The sequence below is a fragment of the Erithacus rubecula genome (assembly GCF_903797595.1).
Source record: "Erithacus rubecula genome assembly, chromosome: 3".
Lineage (NCBI taxonomy): Eukaryota > Metazoa > Chordata > Aves > Passeriformes > Muscicapidae > Erithacus > Erithacus rubecula.
Window position 1 is genome coordinate 32,928,716 of NC_136689.1, and position 22,588 is coordinate 32,951,303.

The following is a 22,588-nucleotide window of genomic DNA, read 5'->3' on the forward strand; positions in this document are numbered from 1 at the left end:
AGACATAAGACCATTTTTAAAATTCATACTAATCACTAAGATAACACAAAATGTATCATATTCTACTGAAAAATTTTGTTTACTCTTTAAAACATTCCATTTTCCAACACAACTTAAAACTGATACACACCCTGCAAGAAGTGAAGTCCATTATAATTAATTTACCTCATAAAGTACTAGAAAATTGTATCTGATACATGATATACTGATCTCCAGGAAACCACACATAGAAATTATAAACCCTCAGATTTTTCTGTTTACTTGGAAGACAAGAATACGAGAGACACAAGATTTTAACTCATGTTATCAGGACCCCATTTTAGTTTAACCTGGTGACAGAAATTCAATAACAGTTTTAATTCATTCTTGGAATGTCTCTTGCATGTAAGTGGTATTCAAGAAAGATTGCTTGATGTCCAAACTGTAGTGGACAGCTAATTTCCTGTGTCTGTCTCCATACCTCCTTACAAAAGAACAGTTTGATTAATTCCCCAGGGGGAAACTGAATAACATATTTTTGCAGTTGGAAAGGGACAATAGCAAGCCAAAAAATGATACCACTCCCTGCAGGTTCTGGGTATGCCAATCTTAAAAGTAAACACATGACGTGCAAGTATTCAAGTGTGCTGACAGGTAACATATGAGAATATCTCATCACACCCGTGTACCCTGTGTAAATACTAAGGCATTTACTAGGTAAAAAGATGCTGCAAAATACAAAAAAAGTGGCAGCAAGATGAAAAATCTTGAAGACTTGTAGAATACTCTTTTATCTTTACACTGAAGATGCATTTATAAATCCACTTATGGAAATCAATTGGAAAGTGTCTCTTCAGAGTTTATAGTGATGATAGAAAAGAATGCCAGTGCTAAAGAAGCTTCTGTGCAAACAAATAATCAGAATCTTTACTTTTTGAAAAGTCAGTACTATAAAAGAATACTATTATTTTCAGTATTATTAAACAGCTAATCCATGTCAAAAATGTAGTTCTAGTTTTACAATGTTATATTTGAACAAGGCATGCCAATCAATATAAGGTATTGATAACCTTCATATGAATTTTCAAAGAAAGAAAAAGATTTAGTAATTCAAATCACCTTCTTTTGTTTAGAGAAGATACATTTTCTCTGTCCTTAAAGGTTTGTATTCTGTAGTACTCCTGAAATACTTTTTCTTGTCAGTATTACCAATGCTGATACAGTATCTGAACTCACACCTTTCTCACAGAGACCACAATGCCAAAAACAAGCATTTAAATAGGACAGTAAAATGTCCTTTACTGATTAAGAATATTTCCATTTTGCATATACTCTGGGGTTTTTTGTATCTATTTAAAAGAGAATTTGAAATCCTTCTTTTATGACCTTCTACCAGAGCAAACCTATGCACAGCAATTAATAAAAAAATTCAGACACAAACTAAAACTCCTAAAACCATAATACTTCAATCATTTTTAGGGTGGATTAACTTACTTTGGAGGATGTAGAGTCACATTCCTGACAAATCCACCCGTAGCCAGTCTGTTTAGGAGACTTTTTCAAGGGAGGGTCTAGACAGCCAAAATGGTAGCAAAGCCTGCATTCATCACACCTGCAAGAGAAAAACAAAAAAATATATTTATATTAAATGGCACTTCTGTACTATTTTAGATTGAGCTTTCCTGCAATTCTCAGCAGAAGATTTCCTGATCCATTATCATAATAAAGAAAATCAATTTTATATAAGGGGTAATTTTAAACAGCCACTTCAAGTAGGTTCTGCTTAATCTGGAATATCCTGATGCAGACATTCATGTATCACCTTTGTCATCATTGTATATAAATGACAACATTTCAAATACTTGCAAATTAATGAAAAAAACTGCTTAAATTTTTAGATACTTCAGTGTCACTCACTGCCCTTTTATTTCCAGAAATTTTAATTTTTTAGACAGTAACAATATTTTTTCATAGTTTTAAGACACAGTTTTGCACATGCAGTTTTTCAAGAAAAGCTGTGTGAAAAATTCACCCACATATTAAATAACTCAAGTATAATTTACAGTTATGAATTACATTTTTTACATCAAGACTATGTGGTTGATAAACAAATAAACAAAATATTTTCTCATTCACGCTGACTTTTCTGGAAAGGGCATTAATTTAAAACAACTTCACTGCGAACTTTCACTTATAAAAGTGTTCTGTGCACACACAACAAATGTATGTTCTTCTTTAATAAACCTTTCATTAGTGTTTAGCACTATACATAGTCCACACATATACCATAGCTATTGTTAACCTACTTTTAATGTACCACAAATAGAAAACATGCTACAGTAGAAAAAGTGTTTGATTAAGGGGTTTTTTAATCAGAATAATATTAGGCTCAAAATGAGTAAGAGATTTCTTTGAAGCAAATAATAGGTTTTCATATACCCTACGAAAGTTCTCTTTATTTGCATATCCTCCTGTATTCCTTTGTATGAAAAGGAATGCTTTTTTCAAATTTACTTTGCAACAGTCTCTTCATTAAACAGTCTTAAACTCTGATTTAAGGCCAATATTGAAAAATAGGAAAGAGTAAATGTTTAAAAATCAAACATTTTAAAGAAATCCCTCACACTCTCTTTCTCTGCTTTCCTGGCCTTTTCCTCTTTTTTTCCTCTATGGCATGTGCAAATACAAAAATGTCCAAAAATTGCAGTAATAGCATGGCGTAGGCATCATCAGATCAAAGACAGAGGGATATAATTTATCAACAGAACAGAATGTGTTGCAGAAAGTGGATTCAACTACAAGAACAAAGTGCTGCATTAATAGAACAAAATGCTCACGTGACTTTTCCAAGGATTAGTCTCCCATTAAAAAGAAATAACTGTTTTCAACTATGATTGGTTAACCTAAGTAAACACTTTTGTCCTCATTGCCAAGGCTGTGCTTGCTAGGAGTCACAGGTAACACGAGCACCGGTAAGGGTATGGCATTTACTGTTTCCAGCTAAACAGAAATCAAAAGCAATAATCTGACTATCCACAGGATTCAATACTGGACCGACATGGCTTTGATACCTTTTTTGAAATGAGATATACCATACTCAATATACATCCTTAGGACTGCTTAGCGGTGACTCAATCTAACTCCATGACAAAGCAAACAGTTAAAATAGAAAACCATTCTCAGTTTTTAAAGACAGAAGAGTTCTAATATCACTTAAAATCAGGAATATATGCAGTTTTATTTCCTGTAAAATGTGTGTTAAAATAATAAAAGGGTTCAGAATGGGGGATGGAATAGGTCACACTCCTAAATCCCAACAGTGTATGTGACCTACAGCTAAAGATTAAGCTTCCTTTGAGCCTCAATGTTCTCATCTGTAAAGGAGTATATTTTTACTGACCTATTTCTATATCTGGAATCTTATGCATGTAAGGGCTTGCACTTGAGCAGTGCTTATCAGAAGTCCCTTATAGTAAACTTAAGGATCTTCTTAAGTAACTGAAAATAAAGAAACATCCTATTTCTGACTGATTTAGATAGAGTACTTTCAGAGTTTAATCCTGAAACCTACATCTGATTTAAACAGTGTTGATTTAGGTTTGTTTTTTGGGTTTTTTTACAAAGAATTTATTTATATGTCTATGTTCAAAAGAAAATGCTTCCCTTTTAATATTACACTTTGGCATCTCTTGCAATTTTACCATTTTGTATGTAAAACAGTGGTACTGCACTTTCAGTCATGTTTCCTCAGAATACGCTGAGGGAGTTGACAAAGCCGGGTTGAAATAACCGTGACATTGTGAAATTAAATATGGATCTCAAGGCTCCATGCTAAAGCACAATATTTTTAATATTTATTGCCATTAATTTTTATCACTTCTGAATGTTTAGTTTGGTAGAAGAAAAACTGCATTTTCCTAGAATGAGTTAAAAATATCTCAGTGGAAGTTTTTAGATATTAATAGCTTCAATCCTCATCTGCACAGCTAAGGAAATGCAAATGAGTACTTTCATATATCAAAACATAAAAAGCTGCATGGTGATAAAAGTGTAACTATACTAAATATTTTTTAATGCTTGCTGCTTTTTACTGGAATAGAGATTCTGTTTTACTGGAAAACAGAAATTCATTGATTCTGACGTTCCCAGAGCATGATGCTGGGAAAATGGATGAATACACACTGTACCTTGGTTAATGATGCTCTAGCTGTCTGGCAATCACTGTCTGCTGAGACTGACCAGGGACAAAATGTGAAGCTTACACACATCACAGTGATAACAAAACAAAAAAAAAAGGCATTCTCAATTCCTAATTCCAAAAGCAAATGTTGCACCTAAGTTAAAATGGCACTAATAACACAAGATTAATCCCTCAAGTGTATACTATTAGCTGTGTTCTTTGTCTCACAACATAAAAATGATAGAAATCCCACAGTCACATTCAGAAAATAAGAAAGTGACACAAAATACAGAGTATTTCTGACTTAACTATAGAGAATGAAATTGCTGGGTCACAGAAATGTCATGCTGATCGTCTCACAGCCTGTCAGTAAATGTACTCACAGATCCATCACATTCTGATCATTTACAGAGCAAAGGAGTCACATGGCACCATCATTTACAAATATCATCCACTTCCATCCTGAAGATGGCTTAATAGCACAAACAAAACTGTTGGGATTGGGGGGGGAAGGGAAAAAAGCCACTTCCTCCATATTACAGGTTGTTGAAATTTTTTACCCTTGTGCATTCAAGGTCTCATATGCAAACTTAAACTAGCAAATATTTTATCTTGCTGTTGTTTGTGGATAACTATTTTTGTGGTGAAGAACATGATTTACAAATTCAATTAAGTGGTGGACTGCCTTCAGTGGCTTGGTTAGGTGCTGTACTGAAAACTTTGTGGAAATAAAAGCAGAGCTCCACACAAAGACACGCTAACCTAACCTCCTAAATTACCTCTAACTGACAGGTAATTGCTTACTATCACTGTTATAACAAGTCTGAAATTACTTTATGCATCAAAATTAAAAATCACGGTGTTCCTAATTCCATCAATTAATGAGGACAGATACATGCCCACTAAATATGGAGAAAATGGAGTGTGAAGAAGAAAGGTGAATTCTGAAGTAGTTATGACAAAAAAGTTTAAAAACCCCAAACATCTTCACTAATAGAAGTTCAGAGTGCATGTCAGCTACCTCATCACTACAAGAAAGCTTGGTTAGGCATTTCCATACCTGAAATATCTTTGCTTTGTCTTTAATAGAGTGATCTCCATCTGCTCTTGCCCTTGGATTGTTTTTATTAGTTTTTTTACAGTACAGCCGGCTGTGCTCAAGCCCTATCGTGTTCATAATTAACTAATTATGCTCCAATCAATAGTGCAGATACTTATTTTACAATGTAAATGAGATAAATGAGATAATGTCTGGGGTCAATCTCATTTTATTTACAAAGCTCAGCACACACATCCAATTTCATTACATTGCATCTACCTGCACAGGAGGGAGTCTTATCAGTTGGCCTGCAGAAGTCTTCCTGCAAGCACTGGGGGAAAAGACCTGTGCTTTTACAGAGGAGCAGTGAATACAAAACCCGCCTGTCACCGGCACATTTGTAAGTCACTGGTTAATATCATCGAGAACCACAAAGAGCTGATTCAGCCAGAGCGAAGAAACCTATTTTGCATTCATGAGACAGCATCACCCATCTATAGCTGTAAAAGTAATTACCTACATGTCCCTGAAACACAACATTAATAAGCTAATCTTTAAATACAACTTTCCAAATATGCTTCAGAGACTACAGAAAATCTCACTTATGTACGCATCATTGCACACCGCCTGCAGTGTCATGCCAAAAGGTACCATGGTGAACAAAATACAAAATTGCAAAATATATATACTGCTTCCAATTTGTCACAACAGCTTGGAAAGGTTTACTTTAATGAAAAGAAAAAAAGAAAGATATAAAACACTGATACATATCTCACCATTAAATGTAGAGAATTTGTCATATAAGCCTTACTCTGACAAACTCAGAATTAGTAAAAAAACAATTAGAAGTAAGCTAATCCAGTTTTTAAACTTTAAGGGAACTGCAGTAGGATACATGTGTGTACATGCATCCACTTGCTGAAGGCATGCAACACAATAGCTACTGCAGCTCCTGTGTATATTTAACTACTGATAAACATCATCCTTTGCTGGCTTTTTTTGGACCCCATTTCTGACTAAAGGCTCTTAGCACCTGAGGAAGAGACATCTGAGAAACAGAGGTTTCTTCTCAGGCACTGATCTGCCTCCCTTTTAACCCCCAGTGTACACGTGCTGAGTCACTCTGGAACTGCAGAGACATGATTTGGGGTTCATTTTAAATTGCAGCACACTCTTGATTTCAGATGAGCAGCTTAAAGCCAACCATGATTGTGTAAGTCACTGTCAACACTTGTTTTCTTATTAGCAGCTATACAATATACAACAGAAAGGAGCACATAAGCATTCCCAAAACCCCAGAGTACAATCAATGCAGCTCAAGTGAATTCCAGCTGTAGAACCAAAACGAATTACTTCAGCCTAGAGTAGCTGAGGAGTGCTCCTGTGGCACCCTACTGCATCCAGACCACAGGAGAGACAAATTCTGGATGACAGGAATGAACAGTGTGGTGGGTTGCAGCAGCAACTCTTACATGTCACATCAAAGAAAGAACTTTCCTGAGCCTTATTTAAACAGTAAAATTCAAAATCTAATGGTGAAATAAATGTATAGTCCTCTATTTAGTGCACTGTTATTAATGCTGTCCAAAAAGTACATTTATTCTAGTTACTGAGAGAGGAGCCCAAAACTGTGGCATGTTTTCATTACAGAATATGTGTAGAACACTCATCTTTTGCTTCTGACATTTCTTGAAACAAAGTGAAAATAAGCAAAGGTATGACTTTGTATCTTACTCTGCCATTCTACACCAACACTCTTCAATTCAGCCCAAATAATTACAAAATAAATTACTTTCATTTTGCTGTGATATGTCATGATACGTCACTGTGAAACCCAGGAGTGATGCAGTGCTATATTTAGACTCTGAAATGTAAGATCTACATTCTTATCAACTTCTTTGCTTTTTAAATAAAAACATGACGAAATAATAAAACTCTATTAAGTATAAAATGGAAGAACTTGATTCTCATCCTCCTGATTGCTATACTTTTCCCTTGCCTATAAATGGCATAACAAAAATTGGTGATCACTTTGCAGTTTCTGTTCTGCAGAACAGTTTTAAGAGGTCTTCTCACATAAGCCAATCAAGTTTTAGGTGACTTTACCACCATGAGTGTGAAACATTTCTGCATTAAAATTCTTATGTGACTGCATATGCATAAATTGTTGATTAGAAACCAGGATACAGCCCAACTATATGGCCTCTTCAACACATACACATGTTGTCCTGAAAGGCTCTCTATCTTCACAGATACTAGAAGTTCACCCACGTTAAATTGTAATGAACTTCACCCAATTTCAAAGCTAGATCTAACTTTGCAGTCAGTCCTGCATCGAGTGGATGGCTGGAACAGATGTCCTCCAGAGACTTCTGCAACCTACATCTTTCTGGATTCTAATATTTTCATAATTTTGATTTAGGTAAATGAAATACTCTTTCTGGGAAGAGAAGGCTAATGCTATGGTATTACACTAAGTAATTAAGTCCCATTCTAGTTTCTGTTATGCTGGGTACAATGCAAGTACACAAAGGGAGGTCTCTTATCTATGTGGTTTATAATGGTAGATGAGAGAGTAGACTATCATTCTCTTTTGTTCTGCCTGGAAGAGAGAGGGCATGGCTGTTGCTGAAAGGTGAGTGATTATATCACACAAGGGATGATAATTGCATTCTGTTTTTTGTGTCTCCCTACTGCTGATGAAGACAATGTATGGGCAAGATGGACACAGCCTGACAGAATATGATGAGTTTACTGATCTTCAATTAAGAGTAAGGTACCTAAGTGCTTTTGGATATGGGAAATGGTCTGATCTCCTGTTTACATAAATTTCTATCCAATATCAAGTGCATTAATAAAACAAATAGTGTCTATCAATTATAGCAAAACACAAAACAGCAAAAGAAAACAAGCATTCATCTGAAAGACATCTGTGTAGCTAAACTTATTACATTAAAACTGCCACCTAACTGATTTAACTGATTAAAATCATTACATTAATACTAACTCAAACACCCCCTCATGTCCGAAAATCTACCACAGGACTATCATTGTCTGTCATTCCTATGTAACCAAGATTTTTTCTGAGCAGTCTACAAATCATTTGGGTTTTGAAATGTAAGTTTGCATATACAAAAACAATTCTAAGAATGCTGAAAAGAAACTTTATTTACCATACCTGTATGTGAACAGATTTCTTTCAGCAAGAAATTAACTTTTCTCTCTCTCACTACTGCAAAACTACACAAACACATGGCTTTGTTAAATTAGTTTGAAAAATTCATTAATGGCCCACATATACAGGTGGAATATAATGATATGAACACTATCTCAGATGTGTTTGCTTTTGTTAATATAGTTACTGTGTAGAACTTCCATTTTCAGCATTTTAATGTTTAAACCAAGAACTTCTGTGAAGACAATGACTCAAAGACATGCATTAAAGTAATGCTACAATTACTGGCATTGAAAAAGTCCTTTGACAAACTGAAAGGTGTAAAATTTAAGAAGCCATTACCAAATGCTGCATTTGCTTTTCTGAAATACCTTCTAGTAGTACAAGATTGCACCTATAGTGCCACTCTCAGGTGTTCAGATATAAACTCTACTGAATGGGGTACTGGTTATGAACTACTAGAAAAGTCCACGATAGTTTTGAATATTGCCATCAAACTTATTTCAAAAGGTGAAACATTAAGTGTCAGCATCTGGCTTTCAACCTAATGATATGGGGGAGAGAGAGAGAGAGAGACAGAGAGACAGATCAAAATTCTACAAGAAAGCTGTACAAGGGAAAAACACAAAAAATACAGCAGGAGTTCACCTTAGGATTTCAAGCATGCCCAGGAGAATATCAGCAATACTTGAAACAGTATTTAACACATTAGTCTGTCCTTAAAATCTTCCAACAGCAGAGATTACTGAACTTCCCTAACAAACATCTCTAGTGTAAGTATTATCATTAGAAAGAACCTTTCTATTGGCTAAATCAACTTGATACAATGTATCTTATTTTTTGTCTGATCTGCCTTGAAAAACACTTTTTTTCCTTCTTTGTAGCAACTTCTGTCTTTATCATCTTTGTATTAATTTAGTATTTTTAAACAGATTTCCCACCTTCACCAAATTATAAAAATATTATTATTTTAAGCTATTTTTATTCAACTCTCCTATGGTCTTCTTATTATCCAGTACAGTTTGCTTTGGACATTCTCTGTTTACCAAAGTGGACAGGATGTGCTAGCTGAGACTTTTCAAAGGGTGAGATACTGGTCTTCTGAATATTCAGGAGTACTTCAACATTGCATTAAGTGCAACCCCTCTCTCTGCATGCAACAGGTTTGATCAGTTTGAGAATGTTCTGTGATCCAGAGTCCTCCACAAATTCTTAAGTCACTCCTGATATCATAATTATGCAATCAATGGTGATTTGCCTTCTCCTTCCTGCACTGCATGCTTTTTCTGAATACTTTCTTAATTTTTTCTTTTAAATTCTAACACATTCTACTGTCATCACTTGCAAATGCAACCAAACACTTTATTTCAGTACCTAATAGTCTAAAGCAAAAATATCATAATACTGAATCAGGAGAGCCTGAGTGGAACCCAGTGAGCTGAGTATCATTTGACAGTGATCAAACCAGGTAGCTGGTTTATTTTCCTAATCAGCTACACATTTTATTGCAGCTTAATTAAGAGAATCCCTAACTTATGCAAAGGAATGCCACACACAGAAGTATTTTGAAAGTCCTACTAAAGCCAAGATAAGTCACATTTATCATTCTCTGCTATCCACAATACCTAGACCATTTTAGTTTAATAAATGATCATAAATCACAGTAAACATTCCTTATTCTGTTTGGTTTTGGTTTTTTTTTCCATAAACTCAGCATGATGTATGGGTAAACATCCTTTTTTCCCCCTTGCTTACACAGCACTTGGACCCAACTTTTTAGTTTCAGAATACTGCACAAGTGGTCAATAAACCTGGGTCTTTTCTTCCTAGAAAAGATTCATGGATCCTTAAAGATCAAATTCCTGAATTAGTGTCTACTTCCTAGTGCAAATTTCTTTATTTATAAGGTGTCTTTGTGTGCCTTAAAACACAGAATGATAAGCATTTCTGATAGTTCCAACAAAAATCTTAACTCAGATTCTCCCACCCTCTTTTTAAAATGAAACAACGTGTTAGACATCAGGTTAATTTTATTTAATATAATATTCAAACATGAAATGCCCTGGTAAGATATGACTCATAGATAAGTATACATAAATTTGTATATTTTCCTATTACTTATTACAGCATTTAATTCTTTTTTAAGTTTAAAAAATACTTTAAAATGGAAACGTGCCTTGATAGATGACAAAACCCACCATATCTCAAGAAATTCAAAGATTATAGGCCATAAAGTTACAAGTGTGATTGCATTTGAGCAGAATTTTTCCAAGCAAGTTCAAGATGAAAACGATGAAGATGTCAACACTCTGATACTGTAGATTTAAGAACAGGATCTGTACCATTTGAAGATCAAAATACTATGTGTGCATCTACCAGGATAGATACGGACGGAGACGAAGATCTCAGCTGTCACGCTGTGTGATCACTTCTTCATTCCTTCCCCAACTTACAAAACAATTTTGTGTTTGTACTGGGAGGAGACAAGCTTGTCCTGAACACTGCCAGAGAAGTAAGCCAAATGAAACAAATGCCTGCACAAACTCAATTTTTTCTTATTTTTAAAAAATTTTCAGAAAGAAGTATAGGTATAGTTCTATTCACTCGAGTGTTTGGAGTCAGAAACAATTAGTTCATACTAATAAGCATAAAATCAATTTTTGCATGGCAAATCTATTCCTTCAGAATAGTAAGTCTCAAGTGTTTTACAGGTCTCATTATCATTGAACATTTATTTTTTTTTAGGAAACAATCCTTTTTACAGTAAGGTCTGTACAACACAGTGTTCTATATAGAAATGTTCTTATTAAACTGTATAGAAGTAGAGTGGCAGGCAGATGGCAAACCGTTGCTTATTTCTTTCAGTATCACCACAGAGGAACACACAATATTTAAGTCCCACAGGCTTCTGTCACTCTTCAGTGAATCCAAGCATTGTATAACATCATTTGCCAACGAAGCACAGGGGAAAGAGACATTACTTAATAGGACAATCCTGACAAGACATTTATCCGGGATTTCTCAACGATGCACATACAAAATGTTCCTGAATAGTGCAAAAAAATGCAGGCAAATTAACTACCTTGTCAGTCCAAATAACAAACCAATCAATTACATTCTATCCAAGCCTGACAAGCAAACTCAGTGTTTTGTCAGAATAAGCTTATAGTTGAGACAAGGTAGCTGTTCTCCTTTATTTTAGGTATTCTATTGAGAGCTTTATCCACATTTAAAAATCCTATTATAAAAGGTTTCCACGATTGCCTCCGAGGATGAGTTGTGGCAGAGTTGTGTCTCATGGAGGGTATCTACACAGTAAAGTGATAAGAAAAAAATATTAACATTGAAAGATCACAGCAGCTCTCCTCTGTCTTATGAAACATTTTAACATCACACTAAATTTAAGCAATGTGTATGCTCAGATCCAAATACTTAGACACCCACATCAAATTTTCAAAAGTCTCTAAGTGTCAAAACATTAAACTGAGTTAAGTATAGCATCCTTACAACACTTAGAACTTTTCCTCAATACAGCTCAAAGAACAAAGGCAGTCCACCACAAGACAGAGAAGATAATTTTCTTTTTTCTTTAAATCATAAAAGCAACAATTTAATACAAGTAGGCTTGATTGTGAAGCTAGTATTTTACTCAGTTTGCAACCCACAGAAATGCAGCTGAGACTGTCTACAAGGACAAACATGGGTACTATGTTAAAATCTTAAAAAATGCTTGTTTTATAGAATAGCATTTGAAAGAAAACCAGTCTTAGGATTTAGGAAGGACTAAGTAAGGGAGGGTTTCTTTCAAAATTAATTGTAATAATTCAGTACATTAAAGGCTTTAGTCACTTCTGAAAAAAATATCTTTGAGCCAACAATTCCAAAGCTTTCATAGCATTTTCATTTCCTACTTGTACTTCCTGTCTTTTGACACTCATGACATCCATACTTTTCAATAATGCCTATTAAAAAATCAATATAATTTTAAAGTGCTGATTCACTGCATTTAAACTCCTTAAAGTACTTGCTATCCAGCAAACTAATGTATCTTAGAGCATTGTGAGATTTTAACTAGGAAAACATCTAGGTTGTCTTTCATCTGAGCAAATTTATTTTGAGAGATAGGCCAATAAAAAGCCTCCATCCACATTTGGTGGTTTGGTTTTTTTTGTTGTTTGTTGGTTTTTTTTTTTTTGAAATGTATTTAAGTAGAATTGTAAATAAAAAAAGAAACTGCTGTCGTACTTTGATAAAATGTAACAGTCTGATGAACAGGAGCCATCTTGTTGCCATATGTTCAAACAAAAATTCTTTGTAAGGGAATTTTAGTTTTGAGTATAAGGATTTTGAGTCTAAGAGTTAGAGGGACAGTGAGAAGTACTACATATAAATCCACTCCCAATTCTCACTTCATCTCTTACTCGAAACACAATTAAAATTTTTAATTGGATGTCCTGAACTGCAATTCTACAACACAATTTTGAACTTTTTAAGAAAACTGAAGAGAAGCTTAGCTGTAAGACAGAAATACTCTTTACAATTCCCCTCCCTTACTGAGTGCAGCTAGCTTTGCTCTGACAGCCTCAGTGGGTGAGGATGACATGGGTGCACACTGCAATGCAGAAACCCCAAGGGTAGCATCAGGAACGATCAAGACAAAGAGAAGGTCTCTGTGCCACCTTCCCCCTCTCACAGCAATGCTGCAGCTGCAGCTGCACCATTTCAGCCAGGCCATCAGAATGTGACAGGCTGTCCCATCTGCACCAGCAAGGTTTGGGCAGGAATGCAGCCACCCATACTTTAAATACAAGGGGTTTTCTTTGGTTTCTCAAGATGACTGAATGAGTCTGTGAATATATGTATACATACATACATATATACAAGCATGTATATCTACGTATAACTGTGCTTATATATAAATCTCTACTTATAAATTATTTTTATATAAAAATTTTGTCCATGTAAACATGTTTTTATATATAAAAACAACTTCACAGCTGAACCAACAAAATAATCAGTTAAATTTTAATAAGCTCTCAACTCAAAGTAATGGAGCACAAACAAGGTTTTTAGAGGAAACTTTTAACTACTGAGAAAAGAACTTAATATTTTGTAGCACTTTAGGTAAGGCTGTAAAAACAGACATCAGGTAGGAAGTGCAAGTAACCTACACCTGCACTAGTTATTCCTATAATATTTCTTTGTATTGCATTTTTATTGCTAACAACATACCAAAATATTTAAAAGATATTAGAATATTTACTATTATATTAAATGGGAATTATTATTTAAATGGTTAGACAAATTTTCCATTTCTATTATATTAAAAATTTAACTTGACATAATTTATTTTACATGTTCTAGGGTTATCCTTACCCCTGTCATGTTTGAAATATTATTAATTAAGGAATCACTACTGGCTTTGTTTAAACAAGATTTTGTTTTTGTTCTAGCAAGTGAAAGATTGGTAGAAGACAAAGGAATATGAAAGTAAAAATACAATAGCTTGCAATTATTGTAGTTAATTGCATTATTGTAATGTAATAGCAAACTCATCTGGCTACTACTGCCCTGAGACCACACACACTGATGACATTTCTCCTGTCCCAGTCTCTTCTGCTCTTCCATCCCTACACACCATCTGTCAACCCTTCCTCAACCAAAGAACTGCTCCCTTTCCTGTACATCTATTCAAATTTCTACTGACTGAAGCACCCAGAGCTGTCTGCAATAGCTGAGTTTGTATTTACAGCCTCATTTAAGAAAAGGATTTAGTGGGCACAAGAATCTGAAATAAGGATGGTGAGCAAAACTAAATGGCTTTCGTCTCTTACCAGCAGACACAACAAATATTAAAGAGGAAAAAGCATCACAAATAATCCTATAATAGATGCTCTGAACAGGGAGGTTCTCAATTGCATATCTGATCCTTTAGAAAAGTTGTTCTCTATCAGCTCTCCTTCAATCCAGGACAAAAAGTAATCATAAATACACTTAAATTTTGGTGCAAAGAGGAAGAAACACACCAATCTCTCTCCTCCCTAACCAGACATGGCTGTCATTTGCTTCCTCACTTAAGTAAAGATTATGTAAAGGGTGGGTGTCTAGGAGTATGTGCAGATTTCCTTTTCAAAAGACTTCATAGGACAAGAAACCCTATAAGTTATTTCAGTATTTTCTGCTCTTCATTTGTGCAACAGACACAGCAAATTGCAAATCACAGACAAATGTAATGCTTGTGTCAGCAGTTTTGATCCTGGTTCATTTTTAGCCATTTTAATACTTGCCTTCATCAGGTTAAGTAGCTGTTGTAAGAGCAATGTTTCTGGCTGTCAACTGGGCACAAGTAAAAACACATTTTCAACCAAAATGTAAAATCAGTTTATCTTCAAGAATCTGAAGGCAGGAAGCTGCTTCAGTGTACCTTACCAGCTCTGAAAAATTAGAACTCTCCCACCAGGTTAAGTCTGCAAAGACTAAAGAGGAATCTGGGGTATTTGTAAATAACTTTAATGAGGTAAAGATGATAAGTAATACGCATTTTTAAAATTCAGGCTGCTCAAGGCACACCTCATCTCAGAAATTAATGTGTACCCAACAGCTCTATTAAGTGGATGAGAGCTACTGAGCTCTTTAGAAGGAAAAAAAACCCCATCCAGAAAACAGTGATGAGAAATGTGTCTCCTAGACATTTCTAATTTTCTCAGTATTGATCAAGTTATAAATATTACTATATGATTCCTGAACAGTTACAGATTTATTTCTGCTAATATACACACTGATTAGTCTGTAAAAAAGTTATCTGCAGGACAAAAGATCACAGCATCTGAGGTACCACTGGAACAGAAGAGCTCTGTTTTATCTTAGCAACTGTCACATGGGAACAAAAATAACATTTAGAGCTGGTCACTGCATAAACATGTTGACTGTCTTGATTTACTGAATTCTGTTCTCTGAGTACTTCTATGCCCACTTCAAAACAAGAAAACACTTTGAAACTACTTCAGAGGAAAATTATACTTTTAGTACTGAATGAAACCATTTCACATATATGACACCAATATTTTATTTACTCTTTTGTATAGGATATGTCATTTTCCTTCATTCTGTACTGTCTTTGTGAATATCAGCTTCTGAGAACCCATGAAAAATATCCAGTCAATACACTCAATACTCTACATGAAACCCAGCTTTCTCTTTCAAATGACTGCATTTACAGACCTTGTCACAACAAGGTCCCTGATGTTATCGAAGCAATTTCAAGATACTTTAATCACTGGTAAAACTCAGTGACTTGACAAGAGAAATCTGGGCCAGAAGACTTCAATGGCTTGAAAGGAAGGTTATTGAGTGATGTAATTTCATTTGGATGGGACTGATTCCAATTGATCTGTTTTTGCAATGCATATCTTGCCTCTGCAGCTGTGTCTATCCAATTCAGTGCTTAACTGCAAGGAGTGACTATCCCTTTCCACTTAAAGCAAAACTCTTCCTTCCCCCTGCTATTATTTTGAATGAGCATGAGGAGCTCACTTTCGAGTTTAATCTCTGTACTCACTGCAAAAAAATGCATTCAACTGAATGCCGACCCATTAATTCAACTGAGTCTTGTGAATGCCAGCATATGTATTATGTAAGTAGAAAAACAGAACATAGAGCACTGTGTTTATCATCATTATTATTAGGAACTCAAAATATTGAGTTACGGTTTGTATAACACAAGGGCATATGGCAGTACAAAATAATTCTTAACCCCAACTGCACAATGTAATCTACATTGTATTAGACTGCACTTATTTTCAGTTGAATTACTACATTCAAAAGTTAAAAAAAACCCCTTGCTTGGTATGCAATAAGCACAATAATTAATAAATGGCTATGTTATATATTCCTATACAAGGATGGTTTTCCATAGTTTTAACAGAAAATAAGTGTACCATGAGGAACCTCACAATTTAAGTTAAACTACATAAAACCTAAGGAGAAAAAAAAGCCATATACAGGGAGTTACAAAGCTTTGAGAAGAGTATTGATGAATAATGTAATCATCATTATATGCTAATGAAACTGAATCAGGATGTGGCAATAGATGTTTCCAGCACTAGGTAGCTGACAGGTCAACTAAGTTGCCCTCTATTTACCCAGTCTTTAGTCTTATGCTGTCTGTGCACATAAAACATGCTTGACTAACAAACAAGTGACTTGCTGGATTAGACACAAATGTGAGCTTTCCTCTGGTAATTTAATGAGCACTGATAATGGAGTTAAAGATCAGCTGCCAGTCCTTCACTGACTACCCAACTTTTTGTATCACAGGAGATGAGAGTTCTGCTCAATTTCTTTTTATTCTACTTCCAGATTTTAAGAGTTTCCAGATGTCTATAGAAGCAGCAACATTCAGGCCACTCCAAAGCAACATGCACACCAGACATGTCTGCAGAAACACTTCCAGAGAAAACACAACTGACCCTTTCCACCAACCACTTTGCCTGCCTGATCCCAGGGCATCTGTTCTGCTGACAGTAATTGATACAGAGTACCTTCTCTGTAAAACTACGTGCTCCAAAGATGGTAAGTAATTATGACATCATCTATCAGTAAATTCAAAAGCATAAACACAATAAGAATATGTACATTTTATATATCACACAGCTTTGTATCACGGGTACTGTCACTCTGTTTCTGTTAATGTGAGAACTCTGTACCCCTTCGTAAGTACTGTATAAATATACTAGCATACCATTAATCTTATAAATAAATATTTTATTGGAAACAAAAATAGAAACTTTCGCCAAATACAGAACTTGCTTATTATTGCCATTATTTACAGACCACACTCTGAGAAGCATTCTAACTAGCAGAGCCATATAATGCAATAAATTAAGTTATAATATTGTTTTGAAATAAAAAACCTGAATAAAGTCTTTTAAAATAAAAAAAAGAAGAGTGAAGGATATTTTTCCATTTCAGTATATAAATAAAGTCTAAAGTTGTTATTGTTATATAATATTATTTTTTTATATTTTTACAGAAAAGTAGATTAAGTAATTTATTGGGCTGCCTCTTTATCAGTGGTTATGAATTAACTCTGTCAGAAAAATCTAAATTTCACTTCACAGTTTGGACAGTCAACACCAAAGTCACTGGACTGCAGAGTTTTCATACTGTTTTCAGTGAAAACACAGGCCCCTAAGCCTTTAGGTTACCCATCAGTTATTGATGGTTTATTGATATCTGTGAAGCATTTAGAATTTTTTGTGCAACTTCAATATGTTAAAATCTAAGAATGACTACCACAAATGCTACAAAACAAGCCAAAGTAGGAATTTTGGTTTCTTGCTCTGCTGCTCTGCCAAGAACAAGTCTAAAACAGATTCAAAACTAGGAGTTGGGCTTTTTTTTAAAATTTAAATTATTCTCCAAGATATTTATTAAGGTTTTTTTCCTCTTAAAACTCCCACTCCCTGAAACCTTAAAGCTGTAGCAGTTCTATTGTGAGACAATCAAAAGTCTCTAAAGGATTATGAGGAACCTCTCCATCAAGCTGCTGTATCTCAAGTGAAGTGCAAGTGAAAACCTGTAATGCACTTGCTCCTATGCTTAAGAAATCAATTATGATCCAGTTTTATTTAAAAATTAAATTGAAAATATTAATGGCACTAGTGAGACTTTATGGGTGATTGGAACATTGAGTCCAGAGAACAAAGTGACGTGTAAGTACAATCTCTTACCACTCCTATGGTTTAAATTTACAAAAGAATTTACTACTTCTCCATACAAAGGCCATAAAAAGCTCAGTCATGGCTTTGGAAGAGAAAACATTGCTTTGTAAAGTTCACTGCTAGGCTGAATCCTGCAGGAAGCTGTAAAAGGGAAAGCTGCCAAGTGAAAGGGGCATGATTTTTAAAAGAAAATTTACTCAGAGCTCAGAGAAGTAAAGCAGTACGTGATGCCTTTGAGCACAATGCATCAGCAAGCACGGAGAAAACTCGACCTCAGACCCCCACATCCACCAGTGTGACATGGGATAGAGAAGGACAGCCAACAGCAGGAAAGCAGCAAGAACTGGTCTAGTCCATTTGGATATACCCCAATCCATAGGAATTATGCAATATTTCTGAAATGGATGTTTGTTATCTCTGTCAGACTCCTGTGTAAGATCTAAGAAGCACCATTACAGCCAAGGCAGGACTCTGAAAACTGAAAAATGCTAAGACAAGCCCATTTAAAAGAGGTGAGACATGAACAATAAAAAATTATAGTAAGGATTACCCAGGACATCATGGGCTGCTCACCTTTGTCCCTGTACTAGGAAAGATGAAGGGATCCATTGTCAAATACATGAAAGTAATTGAGAACATTCAGCAAACCTTTAATAAGGGTAGAGGGGTTGCTGGTATTTGAAACGATGAATGATATGCACTATGAAAGAGGGAAGAGCAATGGCTGCAACACACCAAAAGGTGTCCAGCATAATGCTCTGGTACAGCATTTTCCTTATCAATTTAAAAACAAGGCTGGATGAGCAGGTTGAAAGCCAGCTGCAGTCAAAGAGCAGAAGGCTATAGCTTGAGCTCTAGATGCTGTCCAGTAACAAAGCAGCCCAGGGAGCCCGGGGGAGAGAACTGATGCATCAGGCACAGCATCCCAGCCAGGCAAGGGAGGGGATTGTCCTGCTCTGCTCTGAGCTGGGACAGCCTTACCTCGAGTGCTGGGAGCAGGTTTGGGAGACACAATGTGTAAGAAAGATATTAAACTGTTAGAGAGTGCCCAAAGGAGGGCTGTGAGGACAGTGAAAGGCCTGGAGGAGAAGCTGTAAGAGCAGTGCCTGAGGTCACTTGGTCTGCTCAGCCTTGAGGAGACTGAGGGGAGACCTCACTGTAGTCACAACTTCTTAGTGAAGGGAAGAGGCAGAGAGGCATGCTCTCTTCTCTGTGGTGCCCAGTGACAGAACCCAAGGGAATGGCCTGAAATTGTGTCAGGGGAAGTTTAAATTACATAATAGAAAAATATTCTTCACCCAGAGGATGGTTGGACACTGGAACAGGCTACCCAGGGAAATGGTGACAGCACCAAATCTGGCAGAGTTCAGAAAGCATGGACTGTACTCTCAGGTCCCACGGTATGATTCTTGGGGATGGTCCTGTGCAGGGCTGGGATTCGTCTAGATGATCCTCCAGGGTGCTGTCCAGCTCAGCATATTCTGTGATTCTTTCATTTTGGGGCCGACAGCACTACCAAACTCTCTTTACTTGAGAGTGGGAGGGCTCTCACCACAAGGGCTCACAGCCACAACCTGCAGCTTAAGAGGTTTAGAGGGGACATCAGCAGATGCCTTCTCAGGACATGGAATTACACAGTGAGCTCAGGGGTACTTATATCTCAGCTCTGTGGGAAGAAACAAATAAGAAGCTATGGTAATTTGTTCTTGATATTCTAAAAGCTTTCATTTCCACTATTAGAAAGCATTATCAATTCCTGTGGTCAGGATGGGAAGCCAAGATGCTGAATAAAATCCTGTGATGCCCAGTACATGGGTAAGTAGTGGATTTCTGTCAGTTACAAGGGATAAGAAATTTCCTTCCCAGCCCTGTTACAGACAATATCTGACTGTAAGACAATAGTGTACTATAAGAGGTATCCAAGACTGATTTATAATCTGTCTTGTTGTGCACAAATTGTAAAATATTGTGCCCTTGATGCCATCTTAAAATTCAACGGTATTAGTCATATCAAAGGTCCTATTCTTAAGACTGACAGGTGATTTCATATTCTACTGAAACGTAGAAACTATAAGGATTTTACCAAATAAAAGCCAGAAGAGGTTATACACAAGTTTCTAAGTGGAAGTACATCTACAGCATTTTGGGAGCCATCAAAAAAGCCCAACCAACCAACCAAAATTAAAACAAAGGAAAAAAACCAAACAAACAAAAAGCCAAAAAACCCACAGAAAACTAGAACTATTCATTTGTATTTACAACTCGACTATAAAAAAATTTACACATAAAGTGGCCTAAAGACAAATTTCATTTATATGTTTACAAACAAAGAGTAAGAAAACAAACGTAGGGAAAATGCAAGGCATTCACTTGAACAGTTCATACAAACCCCTGTATTTCAAAATAAGCATCTTAAAACTGGACATTTTTTTTAAATGTCCATGACATTTCTCAAGTTGATTGATAGGTGCAGAAAAGCTTAACTTACAAAGCAAACATTTAATAGATGCCATTATAATTTCATAGTTAATTTTCAGTCTTCAGTATGAAAACTTTTTAAAAAGATAACAGGTCTCTAGGTGGAAATGGGCTATTTCTGAAATGCACAAAAAAATGAATTATGATTTTCTTTCAAACTAGTCCTGAAGCATGCAAAATTTAGTAATACTTTTTCTCAAAAGAAGTCAGAAGTTAACCAATAGGTATAAACAATGGATACATTTGTATTATTCTATAATCAAGCTAAATACTAAAAGCATTGTACAGCACTCCTGAAAAGGACTATTTAGAAAATATACTTAGAACAACATTTGTTATAACATAGTTTGTCTATACCATGCTGAATGCATGCAAATAAAATTCAGACATAATACATAAACAGTAAAAGCAATAACAAAGATAAAATGTATTATATATTAAAATCAATTAATTAATAGTATTTTAGACCATGACAAAATTTTTGAACAGTGCACTAAGATGTTTTATTTGTGAAACTCTGTGCTAAGTATTAAATAAATCACTTCCAAAAGAACTGAAAAAGTTCAGTGAAATCAAATACCACAATGTCCCTTGTAGCATGTTTACTCTTAAGATTTTTCTTAAATAATATAAAAAAGGACCCTTAAGAAAATTATTTCATCATGACAAAAAATGAAAGTCAAGTAAAATATTATGCAGTTTTTTTGCAATGTCATTATCACACAGCTGTATTCTTGAGTATTACTTTCAGCAGGAGCATCAATAACCAAATCTAGAATAAGGCATGAAGTTTAACTGTATCACGAGATAGAACTACCTTTGTAGCCAGGAAAACAGTTATTTGTTTGGAGATACATCCTCACTATATTATGTCTTGGCAGTAAAATCTGTATGAAACAAACCTAAACCAAATGGAACTAGTAGGAAGAAGGGATATCTCACCCTATATCATGCTGGGCATAAGGTGAATCAAATTACTGCATTTGATAGTCAATTTTACCATTTTCCTAAACTTGTTACTGCTGTTTTTGGGCCCTTCCTGTCAGATCAGTAACACTGGTTCCCTGTAAAAAATGTCAGATCTTTAGTCCAGGTGAAATCAACTAACTTCCAAAAGCAATTAAAAGCAGGTTTAAACACATTTCAAACAATGTACCTATATCAATTTCTACCTTCAAGACATGAATTTGGGAAAAAACATGAAATAAAAGAATATTGTTTATCATCCTGCATGTCTTTGGAACTACAGAGTAGATTTAGCCTTTTGTCTTATTAGTGGTCATAGTCATTCTGAAATGCCCTTGTTCCCTCATACTTCTTTTCACTATTTTTTCCTCTCTAGAAGACAATAACACAGAATGTGAATCCATCAACCCATGAGAATGACAGGCAGACAAAAGATAAAAATGATGGATACAAAGAAGTTGAAGAACTTGATTTCAGAATACTGCGAAGTGCTTGAATCTTTGACAGCAATTTACTAATTTCTGAAATCTCTGCTTTCCTATTCAGTTTTGGATCACATAGGGAAACATAGAAAAATTAAAATATTCCAGACTACTTGACAACTTCATCTATTTTTTAATTAACAGCTCAAGACAGATGAATGACAGCATTTAATATCAAAGAAAATATCTAACAAAACATGGAACTTCAGAAAAACAAAAAAAAATTTATGAAGGGTTGCTGATTAATATATATATGGTTAATTAAGTAATATACAACTTTTTCTGCATTTAGAATAAAGAGTTTTAAAGTATTGAAAATAAATATATTGGAACTGCAACTATAAAAGTAATGCTAATTATGCTTTAGAATTGTTTTTTTTAATTAATACTTACCATTCCTATTTTTTCATTTTTAAATACTACTTTGCTACTTTTGTAAATGTTTTGATTAATCAGTAAAAATCCTGTAATTTTGCAATCATAATAAATATCTTCTGCTACCTATAACAATGAAATAGCTGAAAATTTAGTAAGATGTCATTTTCTAGTCACCCACTCATTTCAGCA

At 35.1% G+C, this 22,588-nt stretch overlaps 1 protein-coding gene across 6 annotated transcripts in view; it reads right to left on the reverse strand.

Moving 5' to 3' along the window:
• PHF14 (PHD finger protein 14) overlaps positions 1 to 22,588 on the reverse strand; it is a 161,669-nt gene that overhangs the window by 55,346 nt on the left and 83,735 nt on the right. For 5 of the 6 annotated variants that reach the window (XM_079301598.1, XM_079301599.1, XM_079301596.1 and 2 more), the window contains one exon: positions 1,474 to 1,591. In XM_079301598.1, coding sequence (XP_079157724.1) covers positions 1,474 to 1,591 — 118 coding nt within the window. Of the gene's footprint in view, positions 1 to 1,473; positions 1,592 to 9,163; positions 11,682 to 22,588 lie in introns of those variants that run through there. The other variant, XM_079301600.1, reaches the window with a different exon arrangement.